The sequence below is a fragment of the Dama dama genome, chromosome 22, assembly GCF_033118175.1.
Source record: "Dama dama isolate Ldn47 chromosome 22, ASM3311817v1, whole genome shotgun sequence".
NCBI classification, from domain to species: Eukaryota; Metazoa; Chordata; class Mammalia; order Artiodactyla; family Cervidae; genus Dama; species Dama dama.
Genome location: NC_083702.1, coordinates 55,014,851 through 55,037,121, shown reverse-complemented (window position 1 = coordinate 55,037,121; position 22,271 = coordinate 55,014,851). Strand labels below are relative to the sequence as shown.

The 22,271-nt window shown below is 37.8% G+C and overlaps 2 protein-coding genes across 6 annotated transcripts in view; both read right to left on the bottom strand.

Moving 5' to 3' along the window:
• The window catches only part of ANKS1B (ankyrin repeat and sterile alpha motif domain containing 1B), a 1,085,637-nt gene that overhangs the window by 882,576 nt on the left and 180,790 nt on the right, over window positions 1–22,271 (bottom strand). The window lies entirely within an intron of this gene.
• Window positions 15,079–15,662, bottom strand: LOC133044017 (large ribosomal subunit protein uL11). The gene has a single exon (XM_061125584.1). It carries the CDS (start codon window positions 15,577–15,579, stop codon window positions 15,082–15,084), a length of 498 nt encoding a protein of 165 aa, XP_060981567.1. The 5' UTR covers window positions 15,580–15,662; the 3' UTR covers window positions 15,079–15,081.

Genomic DNA, 22,271 nt, shown 5'->3' with positions numbered 1-22,271 from the left:
CTTAAATTCATATATCAACATATGAATACAAACAAGGTACCCGGCGTCTTTTTAAACTAAGCCTCAGAATGAGATAGGAAGTACAAACCTGAACTTGCCTCAAAGCCAGGAACATAACCATGTCCTAAAGCAAGCCATTTATAAGAGGGAAAACTAAAAGCCTGCCTTGGTATGACAATGAGCTTGGTGGATATTTGTTACTCAATATTACTGTGGCAGCAGTTGACTAACAGAGCAGCTAACATTTGTGGCAAATTCACAGTATTCTAAGTACTGAGCTGAAAACTTCACACGTACTACACACTTAATGGTCACAGTGACTCTGCAAGAGAGAGTATTTTAATTGCTCTTTTTTACCCCATGATGACACTGAAGCACAAAGGGAATAACTGCATCATCCAAAGTCTCAAAGCCAGTAAGGAGGCGAGCAGGACTTAAACCAGGGTGTCATACTCTAATACTCCTCTCTTATTCATTCCACTCTATTAACTAGATGGAACACCTAATCAGGGCCAAATGGAGAAGGAAATGGCAACCCACTCCAGTGTTCTTGTGTGGAAAATTCCACGGACAGAGGAGCCTGGTGGGCTACAGTCCACAGGGTCACAAAGAGTTGGAAATTACCGAGCAACTGAGCAAAATCTAATAGCAGAGTGACTGTTATCAGTAATTTTAAAAGAAAATATTACTCAAGATGATATTTTTCTATATTTATGACAATGTTTACTATCAGACTACAATGAATATACTGATTATCAGACCCAACTGGGTTTAAAAATTATATTTTCCAGTTAATGGCTAACAACTGTCTAAATAATGGTAAAAGGCTTTCATCCAATACCCACGGAGTCCTTCTGTCTCTTCCACCTATCTTGCTAATCTTCATATCCGTATCTACCCCAGCTCCTGGGCTGTTAGTGTCTGGGAAAACTGTACTACCTTGAGTCTACTGCAGTACTATTATTAAAATGCTAATGGGACCTTCCCTATTGCTTTGCAACATTGTGCTTATCCACATCTATTCCCTTTTTCATCCCCCACAGTAACCATTACTATCTTTAATCATTATAATAAGCCCAAACTCCAATATCATCTTTCATTCTCTGAGGATTTGCTTCTAATTTCACAGAGGAACATTTCTCATCTCAGCTTGAAATCCATCTTCACCACTCATTACCCCAACTCTCATGTTTCAGATAACTAATCTCATAAATCCAAATTCTTGAATCTCTTTCTTCTACCCTCTACTTTGTTGTATGCATTTGCCACCTCTGTTTTTCTTCCTACTGGAAACCTACATACCCATTTCTTCCACTTTCCAAACCAACCTTCCCACACCACCAACTCAGGTCTCCCCTTGCTTTCACTATTAAACTTCTTGACAAAGCAGTCTATATCAACTATCCTCACTTTTCACCTCAAATTCATTCCTTAATGGTCTACAATTTGGCTTCCCCTTCTTTGAACTTTATTAAAACTATTCTCTCAAAAGACACCAACAGTTTCCAAATTACCCAACTAAATAGTATTCACTCAGTTATCATCCTAATCAAGCCCCTCTACAGTTTTAAATGACACTGTGAACTACAAACTTCAACTCCATTCCTCTAGACCTAGCTGTTCCTCATTCTATGTTCCCTATTATGGCTACTGTTACCACTATCCATTCAGTCATTCAACCCAGAACTGAAGGTCAACTTAGTCTCTTCCTTCTCCTCCACCACATCATACTCTTACCGTCTCCAATATTCCAACCCCTATTATTATTTAGTTCAGCTCTCATAATTTATCAGCTGGATTATTCAAAAAGTCTTATTAATTTCTGGAATCAAGTCTTGTACACATTAAATCCACCTTCCATGCATTCCATACTCCTAAAAATAATCTTTCAGCAATACAAATTTAATGAAGTAACACAAACTCTCCCTCCCACATCTCGCCCCCACCAGGTTTAAAAGCCTTCAGTGGGCGTTAAGGGGGCACCCGTTGCCCAGAAGTGAAGGGCAGGATGCATCGTTAGGGAATACGAGGTAGTTCATGGTTCCTTCTACAGCAATGCTTCCTGATCACCTCCCTCATATCCTTTGCACCTTACATCTCACCCAGCAAAACTTCTAGTTTGCAAGCACAAATCTTGCTGTTTAATACCTTAGTGTCTTCGGTGGTACTGTCCTCTCTGTGTAAAATGCTATCCATACTCCCTCTCAACCCTGTCTATCTGAAGAAAACCTAACATCTTTTAATATGCAAACTAACACCAGCTCCCTATGAAGCATTTTTTTGCTCCTTATTGCCTATGTCCCCAACTATGTCTGAACATATTTCTAAGGGAGCATTTGCTTTATATGTCTTTCTCCTCCTCCTAGACTTTAAGTAGATTAGACTCCTTAGGAACCATGTCTTAGTTACCTATGTATGCCTAGTGCTTAGCATTATGTCCAACACATACTGTATCCTTATTATACATTTCTTGAAATCCCCTCCTCCTCAGTCCCTTTAATATCACCCTTTCCCATCTTTCCCCACACTCATAATCTTTCAGTTCTTTCTCAAAAAGTGATTCTCAGCTTTTCAGGTCTTTGTCTTATTTTGTCCTTGTTGATTTCTACCAACTCAACTATCTTAGACAATCTTGCCCCTCTGATCTACCTCATTGCCTCTGATTATCAGCTATTGATCAATAATCTCCAGAATAAGCAACTCCCAACTTCTACCCTAAGTTACAGTTCCATGGACATTCTCGTACTTTCAATAATTAAAATTCAGCTATTGAAAGACTCCTGCACGCATGCTAAGTCACTGCAGTTGTGTCTGACTCTGTGCAACCCTATGGACTGCAGCCTGCCAGGCTCATCTGTCCATGGGATTCTTCAAGCAAGAATACTGGAGTGGGTTGCTGTGTCCTTCTCCAGGGGATCGTCCCAACCAGGGATCAAACCCATATCTCGTAAGTCTACCCGTGTTGACAGGCAGGTTCTTTACCACTAGCACCACCTGGGAAGCCCTGAAAGACTCTTACATGACAGCAATTATACCAGATGTGTATTAGAACACATATCCATTAATACATGTGCTCTCATTCAATCATCATGGCAATCCTATAAAGGAGGTACAATTCCTTTCTGGAATGAGCAGAGACATGGAATTTACATAATCTGCCCAATGTCATACAGTTAAAAGGTACTGACACTGGGAGTTAAGCTCAGGATCAGTGAAATCCCATTTCAGAATAATATTTACTACTTATCAGATTCCACCAAATCAACATGTTCACATTTATTTTATCATTTCCAAACCCAAATCATTTCTACTTATATGATTTGTCTCCATCCATGACATTAATATTACCAGCAATAATATAGAACACTTTCAAGTCATATTTAATTCCCCTATCTAACTTTCCCATATTCATTTGGTCACTAAACCATATTCTATGTCTGAAAAGTCTCATGGAGCACCACTACCTCTTCATCGCAGTACTCCAGTAGCCACCCCACTATTCTCCCGGAGGTCTGTGCCCTCCAGCTTACCTTCCATTTCTCTGAGAGTTTTTTTCTAAATTAATCTGCCTGACCTCTGGAGAAGATGTCTCCACTTCCTAAGATTTCAATCAAAATGATCAATGAAACTTCAAAAACCAGTATTGGAAACCACAAAGAATGGCATATCATATTACAAAATTGAAGAATGTTTGCAACATATAGTGCCAACAGGACTTCACTGAAGGAAGGATTTGGCCCCAAGTAAGACTCTGTACTTGTTAAGAAGTAATTTATCTGAGAGGCAAGTAAAGAGAACCAGCAGGATTCCACAAGTATGCTCAATTCTGGAGATATGAGGCTGAAGGTGAAAGAAGAATGTGCAGCAATGGGGAAATTTGATAGAGTACCACAGCTGAGATTCCAGGTAAACATCAGACAGATGCCAACTCTCCACATCCCCTCAACTATAAGGGCAGATATTAGGTTCTCTGGGTGGTCTAAGGCAGCCACCCTCCCCTCGACTTCATGAAAAACTTAGGGACTACTTCCATCAATCAAACTGGAGAAGGTATTCACATACTATGGTATCCGTAACATTTCTCTCTCAATGTCCTGGACTCCTTTGATACTTTCTACATGTTTAGGGGTATAAATGCTATGAATATTGTCTAACCCATTTCACACTAACTTCTTTATAAATTCAAAATCATGTGGCCTTGAACCTTACTTTGGAGTATGGAATCTATAATCTTGGATCTTTAAAAGAAACTCCCATTTTAATATCTTATTACTTTAATACCCTGGGTAATTCTCTCTCACTCAAGATAGAGACTTTTGCTGTTGCTTTCTCTTCTGCCTTGAATGTTCATCCCTGAGGTATTTTTTTGGCTGATTGTTCCATGTCCTTCAGGTCTTTGCTCAAATATTATCTTCTCAGTGTGACCTTCTGTGAGCATCCCAGCTTACAGAAGCTTAAATCCCTTATTCTACCTTAATTCCTTCTCTATTTTTCTCCATAGCACTTATCTTCTATCATACTATTTTCAAATTTTTATTTTATTTTCTCTCTCCTCCAACTTAAATGTAAATTCCATAAAGGACACTATTAAAAAAAAATACTGGTTATTATTATAATAATAAACACTATCACGAATACTATCATAAGAATACTGTTATACCAATGTGAAATATTCCAGGAATCAGATTTAGGAACAGCACTATTTCTGGCCTGCATATAGCATGCCAGATAAGAAAACCACTGGCTAATATGAAAGCATACTGTAATTCACAAGAAAGGACCAATGTGAGGGTAAGAAAAAATATTACCCTATAAAATCAAGTTAATTTAAAAAATAAGAGAAAACATTTGTACACATAAGTTATGTTCTCTAAACCAAATCAAAGAAAAAACAAAATAGTCTTCTAAGCACATAGCTTATGTGAAACAAAGATAAGCAATAACAAATGGGAACAAAAACTAGATTCTGACCAAAAGATCACTATCACATAGGAATCACAAGGAAAGAATGGAAAACAGGCTTTTGCCAAAGAAAATCAAATAAATGAAGTAGAAAATAGTCTTTGCAACCATAAATTAGCAAAATGATTACACACAGGAAAAAAGAAAATATAGAATACTGCAAAATTTTTAGTTCACACAATTGTATACATGGCAATAACCTCTCCTGAGTTAGAATTAACTGAGGAAGAGCAGGACAGTTTGAATGAGGTTTTAGAAATGTTGAAGTCTGAATGCCTGAAAACATGTCCAGGGTAAACTTGGAAGTATAAGTATGGAACTCAAGAGAAGGCTGTGGTTAATGAGACATTACTGGGGATCTTTGACATATACGTGGTGGTCCAAGCCTCGAGACTACAGAGACCATCATGGTATGTGGAGGTGGTGATTTAGTCACTAAGTCATGTCCAACTCTTGTGACCTTATGGACTATAGACTACCAGGCTCCCCTGTCCATGGGATTTGTCAGGCAGGAGTACTGGAGTGGGTTGCCATTTCCTTCCCCAGGGGATCTTCCTGACCCAGGAATCAAACCCAGGTCTCCTGTATTGCAGGCGGATTCTTTACTGACTGAGCTACCAGGGAAGTCACACCTAGGTGTAACATATAAGTTTATAAGACAGCTCAACAACAAAGTAGTTGGATAGAAGACAGACAAGGAAGAAAAGCAGTGTGTCACAGAAAACAAGGGAAGCGGAAGTTTCCCGAGGAACTGTCTTTCAAAATGAACAATGACAAACATCTGTCTGGGTACATAAGCTCTAGAGAGAGGTCTTATTGTCCATATTTCCCTGTATTTATTCTTGCTGGTGGCTCAGTGGTAAAGAATCTGCCTGCCAATGCAAGAGACAACAAATTTGAGAAGATCAAGATCTTCCCTGGGTCAAGAAGATCCCTTGGAGATATGCATTTTACTATAAATTTGATCATTTACAATTAAACCATAGACTTGTATGCTAGTTCACAGGAAGAATGCCAAGACAGGTTGAGAGCATTAAGAAATAAGTTTTGCAATTTTAGGGACTAATATGACAAAATCTGTGATACGAAGAGTGCGTAATTTAAAAGTCCATGTATTTTGCTCTTTACTAAACTGCTAAAAGTCAAATCAATAAAAATACACATTAAAATGACTTTGTGCTTAAGTTCTTATTCTATGATTGCTTTTATGAACAATTACAAATACTAGAAATTATTTTTGAGCACATCTTCACATCTTTATATTTCTCCAGGCAATGTTATCAATGTCTTTCTTTCTCTAAACTAGCCTTGATAACAAATCCTTTTGACCTCATGCTACTATATCAGCTGCATCTGAGTGTTTCCTAATTCATAGCCTGCCTGGCAGAAACTCTGCCTTATTCAGATAGTGTCTGAATAAGCAACCCCTTCAGAGAAAGTACTTAATTATAATAAATAATTATATCAGAGTCTTGCTACAAAATGGACTTCTATTATTGTAAGCCTATTATAGGCAGACCTTCATCCCAAGTACAACAAAATACTTGTTATATTGGAAAAGCTTTATATATCTTTATAACTGTCCTGATTTTAATTGTATTAATTCTGAAAGATATGTCATTAACTTATCCTAATGAGGAAAAATGGTGATACAGAAAAAATATTAAAATATCTGAAAAAAAAGAGATATTGGGAGTAATAAAGAAGGGAGACAATGAGGGAAAGAGCTTCAAATGAATTAATTTTTACTTAAAAAATTCATAGGGTTAGTTTCTCCTTTATGAGGGTCAATTAAATAATACTCTCAATGTAACTTTTCTCAACATACCCTAAATAGTACAGAATTTTGCAGAAGGTACCAATTCCCAGGACTCAATCAGGGAAGTAGAAATTTCTAACCTAAAGCACAGGCAGAAGATTGTCATTAGAAGTTTCACTTACAACTGTGACTCCAGGAGAGAACTTGTAACTTAAATGACCCATGATTAGAGACAAAAGCTTAAGGAACACTGATGTTGAATCATAACAAACTAAAGAGAGCATGAAAACAATAATGGTACAAATCTGCTTCAAGCTCACCTTCATCAGACTTTAAGCCCCATTATTCTGTTCAGAAGTCATTAATCATACATAAAAAAAACCCTCAAAGCACTTCAAAAAATAATATTAAAAAGAGTGAAATTAATGGAGATCCTATCCATGTGGCTTTTCACTTAATGAGAATAAAGTCTCTCCATCGTTGCAATTTGCAGTTAAGTACAGACAACAGGCTCAGTTTTCTATCTTATCACATGCCTAAAATTATGTTTTAAACTGTTAATTTTGTATGCACAAGATGTAAGCATAAAAGTATTTTTATGCTACAAACGTAACAAAATTGTAATTTACATCTTAATACAAAAACACAAAACCTGTCATTTTAGTCTTTTTAAATTCACTCTTAATATTCATAATTATATCTCCTGACACAATACTTAACTGTATCAGAAATATATCATTTCTTATTTTTAAAATATATTCTGTTAAAAAATGGCAATACTTAATGGCATTCAAGAAACCACACAGAACGATACTAGGAGCTCATGAGCCATATATGTTGAAAAAGTATGTTCTCAGACAAGCGTGATTGTTCCCATTATACCAGTCATGACAAAAATGACTTAGAAATAAAAGTAATTTATGTGCATCATTACATAGCTGATGAGTGACAACACTAAAATTTAATCCAGAACTTTGAGACTCTAAACTCATTTTATGAAATCATGGTATCAGTGAATGAATTCTATTAGCTCAAGGTTTCTAAATAAAGTTATTTCCATATCTAGTGAGTGCAAGATCAGTTGCTCAGTCATGTCTGACTCTTTACAAGCACATGGACTACAACCCATGGGATTATCCCAGCAAGAATCCTGGAGTAGGTTGGCATTTCCCCCTCCAGGCGATCTTCCCAACCCAGGGATCAAACCCGCATCTCCTGTGGCTCCTGCATTGGCAGGCGATTCTTTACCATTGAGCCACCTAGGAAGCCCTCCCATATTTGCTGAGCCAAAATCAAATGATACCAATATAATTAAATGAATAATTCAGTATAACAAATATTGCCTTTATTCTCTATCCATGTATTTACTATTCGAAAATGAAATGATTATATTAGCCATCTGGTTATTAACAAATCCAAACTATAATTTCTTTCCCCAATATCATCAATGATTTCCTATTAACTCTAAAGGCCATTTTTCAGTTTTCATTGATTTTGGTGTCTCAGCAGTAGGCCATTTCCCCTCAGATGTTCTCATGTGGTTCTTGTCAAAATACTATCCTGAATTTTCTTCTTTTTACTTCTTTGTCTATATACAAACACTGTAGTGGAAAATGTCAAGTTAAGTTCACATTGACAGAAATTCCAGATACAGACACTGCTTGATGAAATATAAATATTACAGAAAGATATCAATGCAACAAAAATGTGAGAGTCAGCAACATTATCCAGGATACACAAGATGTAAACTTCTAGGTTCCAAAGTTCTCACTAAGGAATGCATAGTTGTGGAGGATTCTACTAAGGACAGTCATATCAGATCAGACTTACAAGAAGCAGAGCTGTCCCATCATGACTTAACCTTATACATAGAAGCAATCCAGCATGCAGTCTGAGATTAAAGATGAAGACTGAAGATACATCTTTTAATCTTCAAGTAGTATGATTTATAGCATGATTACCGGAGTACTATACATAATACGATCAAGTATTTTTCAGTTCAGTTCAGTTCAGTCACTCAGTCATGTCCAACTCTTTGCAACCCCATGGACTGCAGCATGCCAGGACTTCCTGTCCATTGCCAACTCCTGGAGCTTATTCACCTCATGTCCATCAATTGAGTGATGCCATCCAACCATCTCATCCTCTGCCATCCCCTTTACCTCCTGCCTTCAATCTTTCCCAGCATCAGGGTCTTTTCAAATGAGTCAACTCTTCGCATGAGGTGGCCAAAGTACTGGAGTTTCAGCTTCAGCCATCAGTCCTTCCAATGAACACCCAGGACTGATCTCCTTTAGGATGGACTGGTTGGATCTCCTTGCAGTCCAAGGGACTCCCAACAGGCTTCTCAAACACCACAGTTGAAAAGCATCAATTCTTCAGTGTTCAGCTTTCTTCATAGTCCAACTCTCACATCCATACATGACTACTGGAAAATCCATAGCTTTGACTAGACGGACTTTTGTTGGCAAAGTAATGTCTCTTCTTTTTAATATACTGTCCAGGTTGGTCAAAACTTTTCTTCCAAGGAGCAAGCTTCTTTTAATTTCATGGCTGCAGTCACCATCTGCAGTGATTTTGGAGCCCCAAAAAATAAAGTTTGTCACCGTTTCCACTGTTTCTCCATCTGTTTGCCATGAAGTGATGGGATCAGATGCCATGATCTTAGTTTTCTGGATGTTGAGTTTTAAGCCAACTTTTTCACTCTCCTCTTTCACTTTCATCTAGAGGCTCTTTAGTTCCTCTTTGCTTTCTGCCATAAGGGTGGTGTCATCTACATATCTGAGGTTATTGATATTTCTCCCAGCAATCTTGATTCAGGCTTGTGCCTCATACACCCCAACATTTCACGTGATGTACTCTGCATATAAGTTAAATAAGCAGGGTGACAATATACAGCCTTGACATACTCCTTTTCCTATTTGAACCAGTCTGTTGTTCCATGTCCAGTTCTAGCAAGTAGTTTTAAAAGTCCTTAATCTTCATATTCAGACTCTCTAGGAAAGCATAGTCCAAATACAGGTAGGACTGATGTAATAATGTAATGATTCCTAGTTATTTCATTTAATATTTTCTAAAACCCAGCAGTGGCCACAGGACTGGAAAAGGTCAGGTTTCATTCCAATCCCAAAGAAAGGCAATGCCAAAAAATGCTCAAACTACCGCACAATTGCATTCATCTCACACGCTAGTAAAGTAATGCTCGAAAAAGCAAAAGAGTTTCAGAAAAACATCTATTTCTGCTTTAATTGACTATGCCAAAGCCTTTGACTGTGTGGATCACAACAAACTGTGGAAAATTCTGAAAGAGATGGGAATACCAGACCACCTGACATGCCTCTTGAGAAGCCTATATGCAGGTCAGGAAGCAACAGTTAGAACTGGACTTTGGCCACCTCATGCGAAGAGCTGACTCATTGGAAAAGACCCTGATGCTGGGAGGGATTGGGGGCAGGAGGAGAAGGGGATGACAGAGGATGAGATGGCTGAATGGCATCATTGACTCGATGGACATGAGTTTGGGTAAACTCCGGGAGTTGGTGATGGACAGGGAGGCCTGGCGTGCTGAGTTTCATGGGGTTGCAAAGAGTCAGACACGACTGAGCGACTGAACTGAACTGAAAACAAACATAATAGCCGAGGAATAAGAAAAGAATTGCAGCCTTCTTTGAGAATTTGATATAGAAACTACATCTTTCCAGGCTCTCTTCATCAGCAACAGATGAAAAATTTTATAAACTTTTAAACAAACTCAAAGCCAGTTTATACTGACCATGCAGAAACAAGCACATTTCAAGGATGCCGGGTAGAGCTAAAAAGAACTCCCTGAGATATGACTGAACACTTTTGTTCAAGTAGAGATGACCCACTACCGAAGCTCTGATGTGGGCAAATAATCTAGACCTAACCAATCAGTGTATATACATCTCTGGGGACACTAGGATTGGGCCATGTGTCAAAATGTGACCAAGGTTAGACATTTTTCTGGAATTTGGGGAAAGATGACTTTTTAGCTGGGATTGTTAAGCTAAAAAGATTTTTAAGTATTTGGTTACTTACAATTCTTTGCCACCTGCTGGGGAAAGCTTGCTTGAGACTGTGTATAGTATAATCTATATGAAATGGAGGAAAATCAAACTGAGAGATGGAGAGAAAGAGGGAACAGATTACATTGTTTATTTTCATCTGACCATACATAAATGCCTGGATTTTTCATTTATGTGAGTTAATGAATTTTTTTTTGTTTAAATCAATTTGAATTGGTTTTACAGAAATATATAGAAAATTATAAAGTCATATACTGCAGAAATTTAGAAAATTTTCTCTTCATATTTTCAACATGACCTGGTTTAATCTCCATATGGGTGTCACTAAGTTGGGAAAGTCAGCCTCATGTGCATAGTCATTTGCTCCCCATTTGTCACATAAGAATGGGCCTTGGGCCTGAAACATTTCCTTATCAAGAAATGGAGTTCATGCAGCCTACTTCAGGTTTATGCCCTTTTATGGGAATATCTTGGCTTCCCTGGTGGCTCAATGGTAAAGAATCCACCTGCAATGCAGGAGACTTGAATATGGTCCCTGGGTTGGGAAGATCCCCTGGAGTAGGTGGCAATCCACTCCAGCATTCTTGCCTGGGAAATCCTATGAACAGAAGAGCCTTGGCAGGCTGCAGTCCACAGGGTGGCAAAAAGCCAGACATGACCTAGCAACTAAACAACAACAACAATGGGAATATCTTGCCCAGTTTCAGGTTCATTTTGTTCTAGTAAGCGGTGCAGTAATGGTCCTCATTAACAATGGCTCTCAGCTTTCAGATTTCAGACTCCACAGGGGAGTCGAGGTGCTTCTGCTGTACCAGACAGGCGCCTGATCTCTGTTGGCTGCCAGGAGGAAACCCCACTAGCCATGGGAAACCAACATATTGGTTTGATCTTCTGCTGTCTCTTCTCTATGTAAGAGACATAGAGAATACGCCATCTAGTGTTTGACAGAGATGTGTTTTCTTTGTTGACTCCAGTATTAACATGCAATAGGCAGAAGCGTTTGACTGCTATCCTAAGGGCTGACATAATGATATCTTATCATCCTTATCGCAGAAAGTGAAGAGGAACTAAAAAGCCTCTTGATGAAAGTGAAAGAGGAGAGTGAAAGAGTTGGCTTAAAGTTTAACATTCAGAAAACTAAGATCATGGCATCTGGTCCCATCACTTCATGGGAAATAGATGGGGAGACAGTGGAAACAGTGGCAGACTTTATTTTTCTGGGCTCCAAAACCACTGCAGATGGTGATTGCAGACATGAAATTAAAAGACGCTTACTCCTTGGAAGGAAAATTATGACCAATCTACATAGCATATTAAAAAGCAGACACATTACTTTGCCAACAAAGGTCCATCTAGTCAAGGCTATGGTTTTTCCAGTAGTCAAGTATGGATGTGACAGTTGGACTGTGAAGAAAGCCGAGTGCTGAAAAATTGATGCTTTTGAACTATGGTGTTGGAGAAGACTCTTGAGAGTTCCTTGGACTGCAAGGAGATCCAACCAGTCCATCCTAAAGGAGATCAGTCCTGGGTGTTCATTGGAAGGACTGACGCTGAAGCTGAAACTCCAGTATTTTGGCCACCTCATGCGAAGAGTTGACTCATTGGAAAAGACCCTGATGCTGGGAGGGATTGGGGGCAGGAGGCAAAGGGGATGGCAGAGGATGAGATGGTTGGATGGCACTACCGACTCGATGGACTTGGGTTTGGGTAAACTCCGGGAGTTGGTGATGGACAGGGAGGCCTGGTGTGCTGCGATTCATGGAGTCGCAAAGAGTCAGACACGACTGAGCGACCGAACTGAACTGAACTGAACTGATGTAGCTGGAGTCCTCCCCTGGCATGGGAACCAGTGCACAGTATTCTGTTCGACACACCTCTTTGATGGAAGTAGACAAAGCTTTACCATAAGGCCTAAAGTATGATCACAAGGTCATTTCAAAATAATGAAGTCTAATTCTTCCTGTCAATAGAAATAAAATGAGGCCCAAGGCTATACTTTTGACCTTTAAAAAGCTAGTATTGCAGAAATAGTCACCTGAGATTTAAAGATCTTAATAGCAAGATAAATAAAAATATTACTTTGGGGAGGAATCAGTATATACAATAAGGAATTTTAAAGCAAATCAAATGAAAGCAAATATAGTTCACTATAAAGAAAGTAGTGAAACCAAAAATAATATATCTAGGAATGTTATAACATAAACAGGTATAATCCACCTTTTAACTATGATTTAAAAAAAAATACTCTATGAATAAGAACTATAAAAATCAATATGTATATAAAGGAAAATTATTTAAATTATAAAAGATATGTAGTCAACTCTGATTAGGTAATTAGTCACACATTTTCACTACTTTTAGGGTACATAGCTAGACTATATTTTTCAATTTCCCCTGCAGATTGGAAGCGCAATGGACAATATGAGTGTGTACTAGTCAATAGAGTATGAATAAAGTGATGTTTGCTGTTTCCAAGCCCATCCTCTACAACCTCCGAACTGTATCCTCCATCATGTTTGCCCTCTGACAAACTGTTATAGATGAGCCAGATGACCTTGGAAGCTCGTGCTCAAGACGTCCAAGCAAGGAGATACAAGGAGTCTGGGTTCCTGAATTCCCACTAGGAGGAGGGCCACCTGCTAATCAGGAGCACTTACTATGGACTTTAAATGAGTGAGAAATAAATATCTATTTATTTCGCAATTTCCAGTCAAGCATTTGGGATCACTTTTTTATTACAGCATTTGTCTATCCACTCATCCATCCATCTAGTCATTCATTCTTTTGTCCATTGGTTCAATAAATATATATAGGTCTCCTTTTATGTGGCAGGCAATGTATGAGAATCTGAGAATATACCCTCAAGGAGTCCACAGTCTATTATTTTCAAGAGCAAGAATTCAATAAAATTTATAATTACTTACTACAATTATAATCATAATAAATATTATTAAGGAGCATTGGGATTCTGAACTATAGAAAGCCATTGGAGGAGAACCTAATCCAGACCAAGGACAGGGTTGAAGGATGGGCTAAGATTGGAAGGAAGTCACATTAGAGCCAAGTTTTGATGGATGATGAGAATTAAAAATGGTAAAAGTTGGTATTGGATAGAGGAGAGTGCAAGAACTTGAGGCATATAAAGACAGATAAAAGAGAGTATGGGAAACTCATGGAGGTACTGGTTAGTGGGGAACGTAATGAGCAATGAGAACACAGAACTATACAGGAGTCAGTTCATGACATGTCCTTATTTCCTTACTCTATTATGAAGTGGTCATTGTCATTCCACTTTTTAGTGTCCCTCCCACACTGTATTTAAACAGAACAGCTTTTCATTTACACAGCTATTTCTTTTTTTCAACACACTTTTAAAACTGAAGAGCTACAATGCATCAGGCAACATGCTATATCCTCGGAATATAAGAAAAAATAGTTTCTCTTCCCCATTTTCCACACTTTAGGCTATCATTTACTGAATGGTTTGGTAAAATATTTTATCATCCTGTATTTCTATTATTTGGTTATTCTATTATTATTCTATTACTTGGTTATTTCTATTCTTTCTATACATATACTTTCTCTGCCAAACTCCAAGCCCCTGAGAACAACAAAAAATGCCTTATTCATTTTTTATCTACCCTATAACAGCAGCTGGTACATAGTAGAGGTACAGTGAATATTTATTGATTGGATGAACTGAAGCAGTACAGAAAAATGGATCAACTTTAAAATAAAAGGCTACCTTTTTTTAAAAAATAGACTTTACTTTTTAGACCATTTTTAGGTTCATAGTAAAACAGTTCCATTTTAGTTTTTTCAATGTACAGTGCATTTTTTAAGAATACAAAATATCATAATGTATCTTTTCTATTTTGCAGAGAATATTTAATGTATTGATAAGTATAATATTGCCTTAATGTAAAGCCCTTTCACAATATACCTTTATACATAAATTATAATTTTTGTATCAGAATCTTATTATGTAACTAAAGATCTAAGTAGAATTCATTTTTTTATCCATTCAAAAATATTTATTGAGCACTTACTATTTGCAAAGCCAAACACTCTGTGAACTGCTTAACATTTATACTTCAGTGTCATGAAATATGATAATGATTATGTAATAAGTAAAATATGTCAAATTAACTTTTCATTGTCCTTAATTATAAATGTTAGATCTTGTAACAAAATAACAATTTTACCAACATCCTATTTCATAAATAATATACTTTATTTATTTATTTATTTTTTTATTTTTTTTTTTTTTTGGTTGTCAAATGATCCTTTATTTTTCTTTTTCCTTTGCAGTTCTTAACTAGCTGGGCACTCCACTGCACCACTGTTGATATCATCTATGATGTCATGAGGGTGTCGGCCATCAACATTGCAACCCACAGACTGGGCGGTCCCCAGGATCTCTTTAATGGTTCCAGAAAGTTCTCTAGCTAGAGACCGGTGCCGCATCTGCCGGGCAATGTTGACGATCTCATCAAAAGTGATGTTTCCACTGTGCTTAATGTTTTTCTGCTTCTTTCTGTCCCTTGGTGGTTCCTTGAGGGCTTTGATGATCAGGGCAGAAGCAGAAGGTACCACCTCAATCTGGGCTTGTCTGTTCTGAATGGTCAGTTTCACTGTAATCCTCAGACCCTTCCAATCACCAGTTGCCTTGGCTATGTCATCACCGACCTTTTTTGGAGACAGGCCCAACGGGCCGATCTTGGGGGCCAGGGCAGACGTGGCACCGACTTCCCCACCGGTGCACCTCAGGTACACGACTTTGATCTCGTTGGGGTCAAACTTAGGCGGCATGGTGGAGGCGGCTGGTGTCGGATGAACCCGGATTCGGGACGACCGAAGAAAGTTGCACCTTCGCCTCCTCCTAGCCGAAAGCCGAAAGGATAATATACTTTAAAATGAAGACTAATTAGCTGTTAAATTGTATGATCATATAGAATAAAGATTATACATTCATTTGAATTTCAGCTTTTTTTTAATGTAAGATGTACTCTTCAAGTCTGGATTTCCATTTCATTTTTTCAATAGTTCCTATTTCTCTTCTGAGATTATCCATCTGTTCAAAGGAAAAAAATGGCCTGAACTGGTATAAGGAGGCTACTATATAAAGACTTGAAGTACACCTTGTAAGATGAACAGAATTTAATCAGGAACAGAAGAGTGAAAGATAATGAGCAAAGAGAATGAACCAAGATACACCAGTGATGTGTTTAGATAAATGACAAAAGGACAGGGTATATTGGTGGGAAGAAGGAGAACAGAAAGAAGTATCATTGGATAAGGAAGCATAAGAGCAGAATCGAAAGACGTTGACATTCTTGAAATGCAAGAGGAAGAATTTGTCCACCATACAGAAGTCAATTAAGACTCTCATCTATTTCTTTCTTTTTTTTTTTTTTTAAGACTCTCATCTATTTCTTTACCACAAGTTGAAGCATACAAACTCCATTTCAGGAAGGCTTATCTGGTAGTGTTATATACGGATGGGTCAGAATTAAGACAGATCGACTACAAAGAAAGGAATAAATACTGGTTCAGTATCTTCTATTCATCCAACACACTGCTAAACACATTTTACACATTCTCACATTGTCTTCATGATAACTTCATGATAGGGTAGGAAATACTATGTTCATTTTATGGAAGAGGAAACTGAAGTTCAGAGAAAGTGAACAACTAACTCTGGCATATAACTAGTAAATAGAAACCTAAGGATACAAATCCTGATCTGTACAGCTCCAAAATACACGCTCTTTCCACTATACAGATGACCAGCTTAGAAACTATATAATCCAAATATAGAGAGTTGAGGGCCTATGGTAGAGTTATTTTATTTCATTCAATAAATATTTATCATGTATCTTTCATGTGCCAGATATTTTAAATACTGGGATGACAGTAGTCAACATCATCCAAAAAACCTTAAAAAACAATAAACTCTGCCCACAGTGAAGCTTATATTTTAATCAAGGGAGCCAAACAATATATACAATAAATAAGTAAAACTATGGTACTAAAAAGGAGATCAAACCAGTCAATCCTAGTGGAAATCAGTCCTGAATATTCACTGGAAGGACTGATGCTAAAGCTGAAACTCCAATACTTTGGCCACCTGATGTAAAAAACTGACTTATTGGAAAAGACCCTGATGCTGGGAAAGATTGAAGGCAGGAGGAGAAGGGGACGACAGAGGATAAGATGGTTGGATGGCATCACCGAGTCAATGGTCATGAGTTTGAGTAAGCTCCGTGAGGTGGTGAAGGACAGAGAAGCCTGGCGTGCTGCAGTCCATGGGGTCGCAAAAAGACACGACTGAGCGACTGAACAACAACAAAAATAAATGTGGGGTTTGCTGGTCCATAGTAGGTATTTAAAGCTGTGAAACTTTCAGTATGCTTGGCTAAGAAATTCCATACAGAGAGAGAAGAAAAGTCTACAGGGACTGAGCCCTGGGAACTTAGGATATGAGAAGGGATAAGCAAAAGAAACTGATAATGAGAAGCCAACTGATTAGAAAGAAAACTAAAAGAGAGAGGTGTCCAGGAAGTGAAGCACAGAAAGTGCACGTGTGAAAGAGGAGGCATGGTCAACACTGCAGAATGCTCCTCAGAGATCACATCAGACAAGGGTGAAGAAATGCCTATGGGAACTAGCGATGTAGAAGTCACTGGGTACCTCAACAAGGTGGATCTGGGGAAAGAGAGTGTCGCAGGACTTGTCTAAAGAGAAAACTGAGAGGCGCTGGAAACAAGAGACAGTTCTTGCAGAGTTTTATTGTAAAATATAAAATGAATAAAGTAATGAGGCAGTTCCTGGAAGATGAAGTGGATAAGAAACAAAGAGAACTCTCTAATACACCAGGAGAACAAAAGAAATGGGAAAGGACTAACCATAATGCCAAAACTTTGGTCCTGAAAAAATGAAATAACTGTTCCATTATTAAAGAAAGATGGAAAATGAGAACAGGTACAGATTTGAGTGGAAGATAATTAATTTACATTTTGACAGGCTGGGTTTCAAAAGGCAGATGTTTGTAGAAAGGAGTCTTCCTGGCAGCTGTAATACAGAACTGGAGAGTAGGAAGACGTTTAGGATAGAACTGTAGATTTGGAAATAAAGAACAACGAGCTGCTATCTGAACACAGAGAGCTGTTCCCACTCCAGAGAAGAGAATGCTCAGTAAAAAACATAAAGCCAAGAGACTGTGAGGAGGAGAAGTCAAGTAAGGAAAATACAGTGAGTACAGTGGTGGCCCACTTGATACAAGCAGAATCAAAGAGAAAAGAAGTGAATTTGGAAAATCTCCCATAATCATCGAAATCTGAGTTTAGTATCTTTCTCATGTATTTAATGCCACTTGTATTAACTATTCCCCCTGTTAAAACATTTATTACAGCTTCATCACTGCCTGTGACTATGTCTGTATTGGCTGATAAAAATTAGAAATTCAATGACAGCAGAAGCCATGTCAATCTTGTCAACCGTTGTACACATCAGGGCCTAGCACAGAACGTGGCACGTAGTAGAAATAAGACAAATAATTAAGCATATCATTAAATGCATTATTCTATTAATATACTATCATACAGAAATATGATATTAAAATATAATTTAGCAGTGAATTTATTTATTCATTTATTTTTATTAGTTGGAGGCTAATTACTTTACAATATTATAGTGGCTTTTGCCATACATTGACATGAATCAGCCATGGATTTACATGTATTCCCCATCCCGATCCCCCCTCCCACCTCCCTCCCCATCCCATCCCTCTGGGTCTTCCCAGTGCACCACCCCTGAGCACTTGTCTCATGCATCCAACCTGGACTGGCGATCTGTTTCATCCTTGATAAATATACATGTTTCGATGCTGTTCTCTCAGAACATCCCACCCTCGCCTTCTCCCAGAGTCCAAAAGTCTGTTCTGTACATCTGTGTCTCTTTTTCTGTTTTGCATATACGGTTATCGTTACCATCTTTCTAAATTCCATATATATGCATTAGTATACTGTATTGGTCTTTATCTTTCTGGCTTACTTCACTCTCTATGATGGGCTCCAGTTTCATCCATCTCATTAGAACTGATTCAAATGAATTCTTTTTAATGGCTGAGTAATATTCCATGGTGTATATGTACCACAGCTTCCTTATCCATTCGTCTGCTGATAGGCATCTAGGTTGCTTCCATGTCCTGGCTATTATAAACAGTGCTGCGATGAACATTGGGGTGCACGTGTCTCTTTCAGATCTGGTTTCCTCAGTGTGTATGCCCAGGAGCGGTATTGCTGGGTCATATGGCAGTTCTATTTCCAGTTTTTTAAGGCATCTCCACACTGTTCTCCATAGTGGCTGTACTAGTTTGCATTCCCACCAACAGTGTAAGAGGGTTCCCCTTTCTCCACACCCTCTCCAGCATTTATTGCTTATAGACTTTTGGATAGCAGCCATCCTGACTGGCGTGTAATGGTACCTCATTGTGGTTTTGATTTGCATTTCTCTGATAATGTTGAGCATCTTTTCATGTGTTTGCTAGCCATCTGTGTGTCTTCTTTGGAGAAATGTCTGTTTAGTTCTTTGGCCCATTTTTTGATTGGGTCATTTATTTTTCTGGAATTGAGCTGCAGGAGTTGCTTGTATATTTTTGAGATTAATCCTTTGTCTGTTTCTTCTTTTGCTTTTGCTATTATTTTCTCCCAATCTGAGGGCTGTCTTTTCACCTTGCTTATAGTTTCCTTTGTTGTGCAAAAGCTTTTAAGTTTAATTAGGTCCCACTTGTTTATTTTTGCTTTTATTTCCAATATTCTGGGAGGTGGGTCATAGAGGATCCTTTAGCAGTGAATTTAGAGGAAGCAGAAACTTTTCAGCATTGCTCCCATAAACCAGATCATATCACTTCCCTGCTTACAACCATTTTATTTTTAAAAAAATAGACCACTTTCCATGACCTATAAGTGTCTAATCTGGCTTTCCAATCCCATTCCATCCTATTGTCTACCTTGTTCAGTATACTCTGGTTTACCCCACTGCCCTCCTTTCTGGGACTTAAACATATTAAACTCTTTTCCACCTCAGGTAAGTGCTTATTTTTATTCCAAATTTTCTTTCCTTGGTATTTTATGACAGGATTCTTTTCTTCCTTCAGATTACAGTTTATGCAGCACTCCTCAGAGAGGTCTCCTTTAGCCACTATATATAAATAATCACACCTCACCCCCTAATTACTCTAGCTCATCACTGTGTGTGAATCAGAACATTTTGGTTAAGCAAGTATGACTCCAGGTTTACAAATAATCAAAGAACTTCTTAAATTTAGGTTACAGATAAGAAGAGGACTTTGAAATATGCCTTCTCATATCTGATCTATGAATACAGAATTCAATGCTTTGAACTGTGATATTATAACATCTAGAAAAGATCAGACTCTTCAGTGTTGATGGCTACATTCTCAAAACCATAAAATGTCATTTCTTCCAAAGGATAGGATAAAATTAGAGACCTCTTAAATTAAAGGCCACAGATACAAGTCCTTGTTGATAATATCACGATCTCTCTCTTCTCCTACTCCCCCTCTTCACATGTACACACACACACACACACGTCCTTGTTTATTACGGTTATGTATTCTACTAGAAGGACGACACCAGTAGAAGGACAATTAATTAATAAGTTCCTGTACACAGAAACACATTCAGTCTCTGTGAACGTCTCTCTTTCTGAAGTCTTATCTGGCACTTGGCTTAACTCCCATGAAGGATGCTGTGGTCCAATACAACCTTTGAAGATTATGCTGGTGAAACCTTATCTTAATTTATGTTGTCCAGAACCTTGCAGATTATAGTATTGAGGAAATGAAATGAGTTCTGATTGGACAGAATAGATGAAAAGGAAGACATTGATAATATCAAATTTTAAGAGTAGCTGAATATCCAGAAAAAAATTATTGAGCACTTACTATACTCTAGGAATGAAAACAAGCACTTCAAATAGACAGGTTTAGTTTCATTTTTACAGAGTTTTACATAAATAAGGTGGTTAGGGAGAAGCAGACCAAATTTGGGTTGTAACAAAGAAGATACAATTTTAGGAACAAGTAAGCAGCAGTGAATGAATTTGAAGAACTAAAAATGAAAGGATGATAAGGATGATAATATACTCTTTTGAATACCACTTTATACCTTATATGGTACTTTAAATCATTTTTACTTAATTTTAAGTATAAAATAATTATTAAAAGTTAAGCTGCATAGAATGAAAGATAAAAATCATATGATCATCTCAATAGAAGCAGAAAAAGCTTTTGACAAAATTCAACATCTTTTCATGATAAAAACGCTCAACAAATTGGCAGAAAAAACATATCTCAACATAATAAAGACCACATATGACAAGCCCATGGCTAACCATACTCAGTGGTGAAAGGCTGAAAACTTTTCCTCTAAGACAAGAGGGTGCCTACTTTCATCACTCCTATTTAACATAGTGCTATAAGTACCAGCCAGAGTAATCATGCAAGAAAAATAAATAAAAGGCATACAAATCAGAAAGAGAAGAGCAAAACTGTCTTTGTCTACAGACAATATGATCTCATATGTGGAAAATCCTAAAGACTCCACCTCCATCTGTGGCTCTCAGATTCCAATGAAATCCACCAAAAACCTTAGCACTAATCAACAAATTAAGTTGCAGGATACAAAACCAACATATAAAAATCATCCACATTTCTATATACTAACAAGACATCTGAACAATAAATAAAGAAAACAACCCTTTCAGTACAATATCAAAAACAACGCAATACTTAGGTATAAATTTAACCAAAGAGGTGAAAGACCTATACACTGAAAACTATACCACTTAAATGAAAATGAAGACACAAACATATGGAAAGACATTCTCTGTTCATGGATCAGAAGAATTAATACTGATAGAGGTTTCATACTATCCCCAACCCATCTATAGATTCAACGCAATATCTATCAAAATTCCAAAGACATTTTTCACAGAAACAGAAAAAGCAAAACTTAATGGTAAATCTTTCAAACTGTGGTGTTGGAGAAGACTCTTGAGAGTCCCTTGGACAGCAAGGAGATACCACCAGTCCATCCTAAAAGAGATCAATTCTGAATATTCATTGGAAGGACTGATGCTGAAGATGAAACTCCAATACTTTGGCCACCTGATGTGAAGAACAGACTCATCTGAAAAGACCCTGATGCTGGGAGATTGAAGGTGGGAGGAGAAGGTGATGACAGAGGATGAGATGGCTGGATGGCGTCACCGACTCAATGGACATGGGTTTGGGTAAACTCTGGGAGTTGGTGATGGACAGGGAGGCCTGGCGTGCTGCAGTCCATGGGGTCGTAAAGAGTTGGACATGACTGAGCGACTGAACTGAACTGAAATGATAAATCATTTTGCCTTGATAACCAATGATATTTGCATTCACAGGAACAGAAATAGAAAGCAAAAGCAAATTAAAGTCAGAT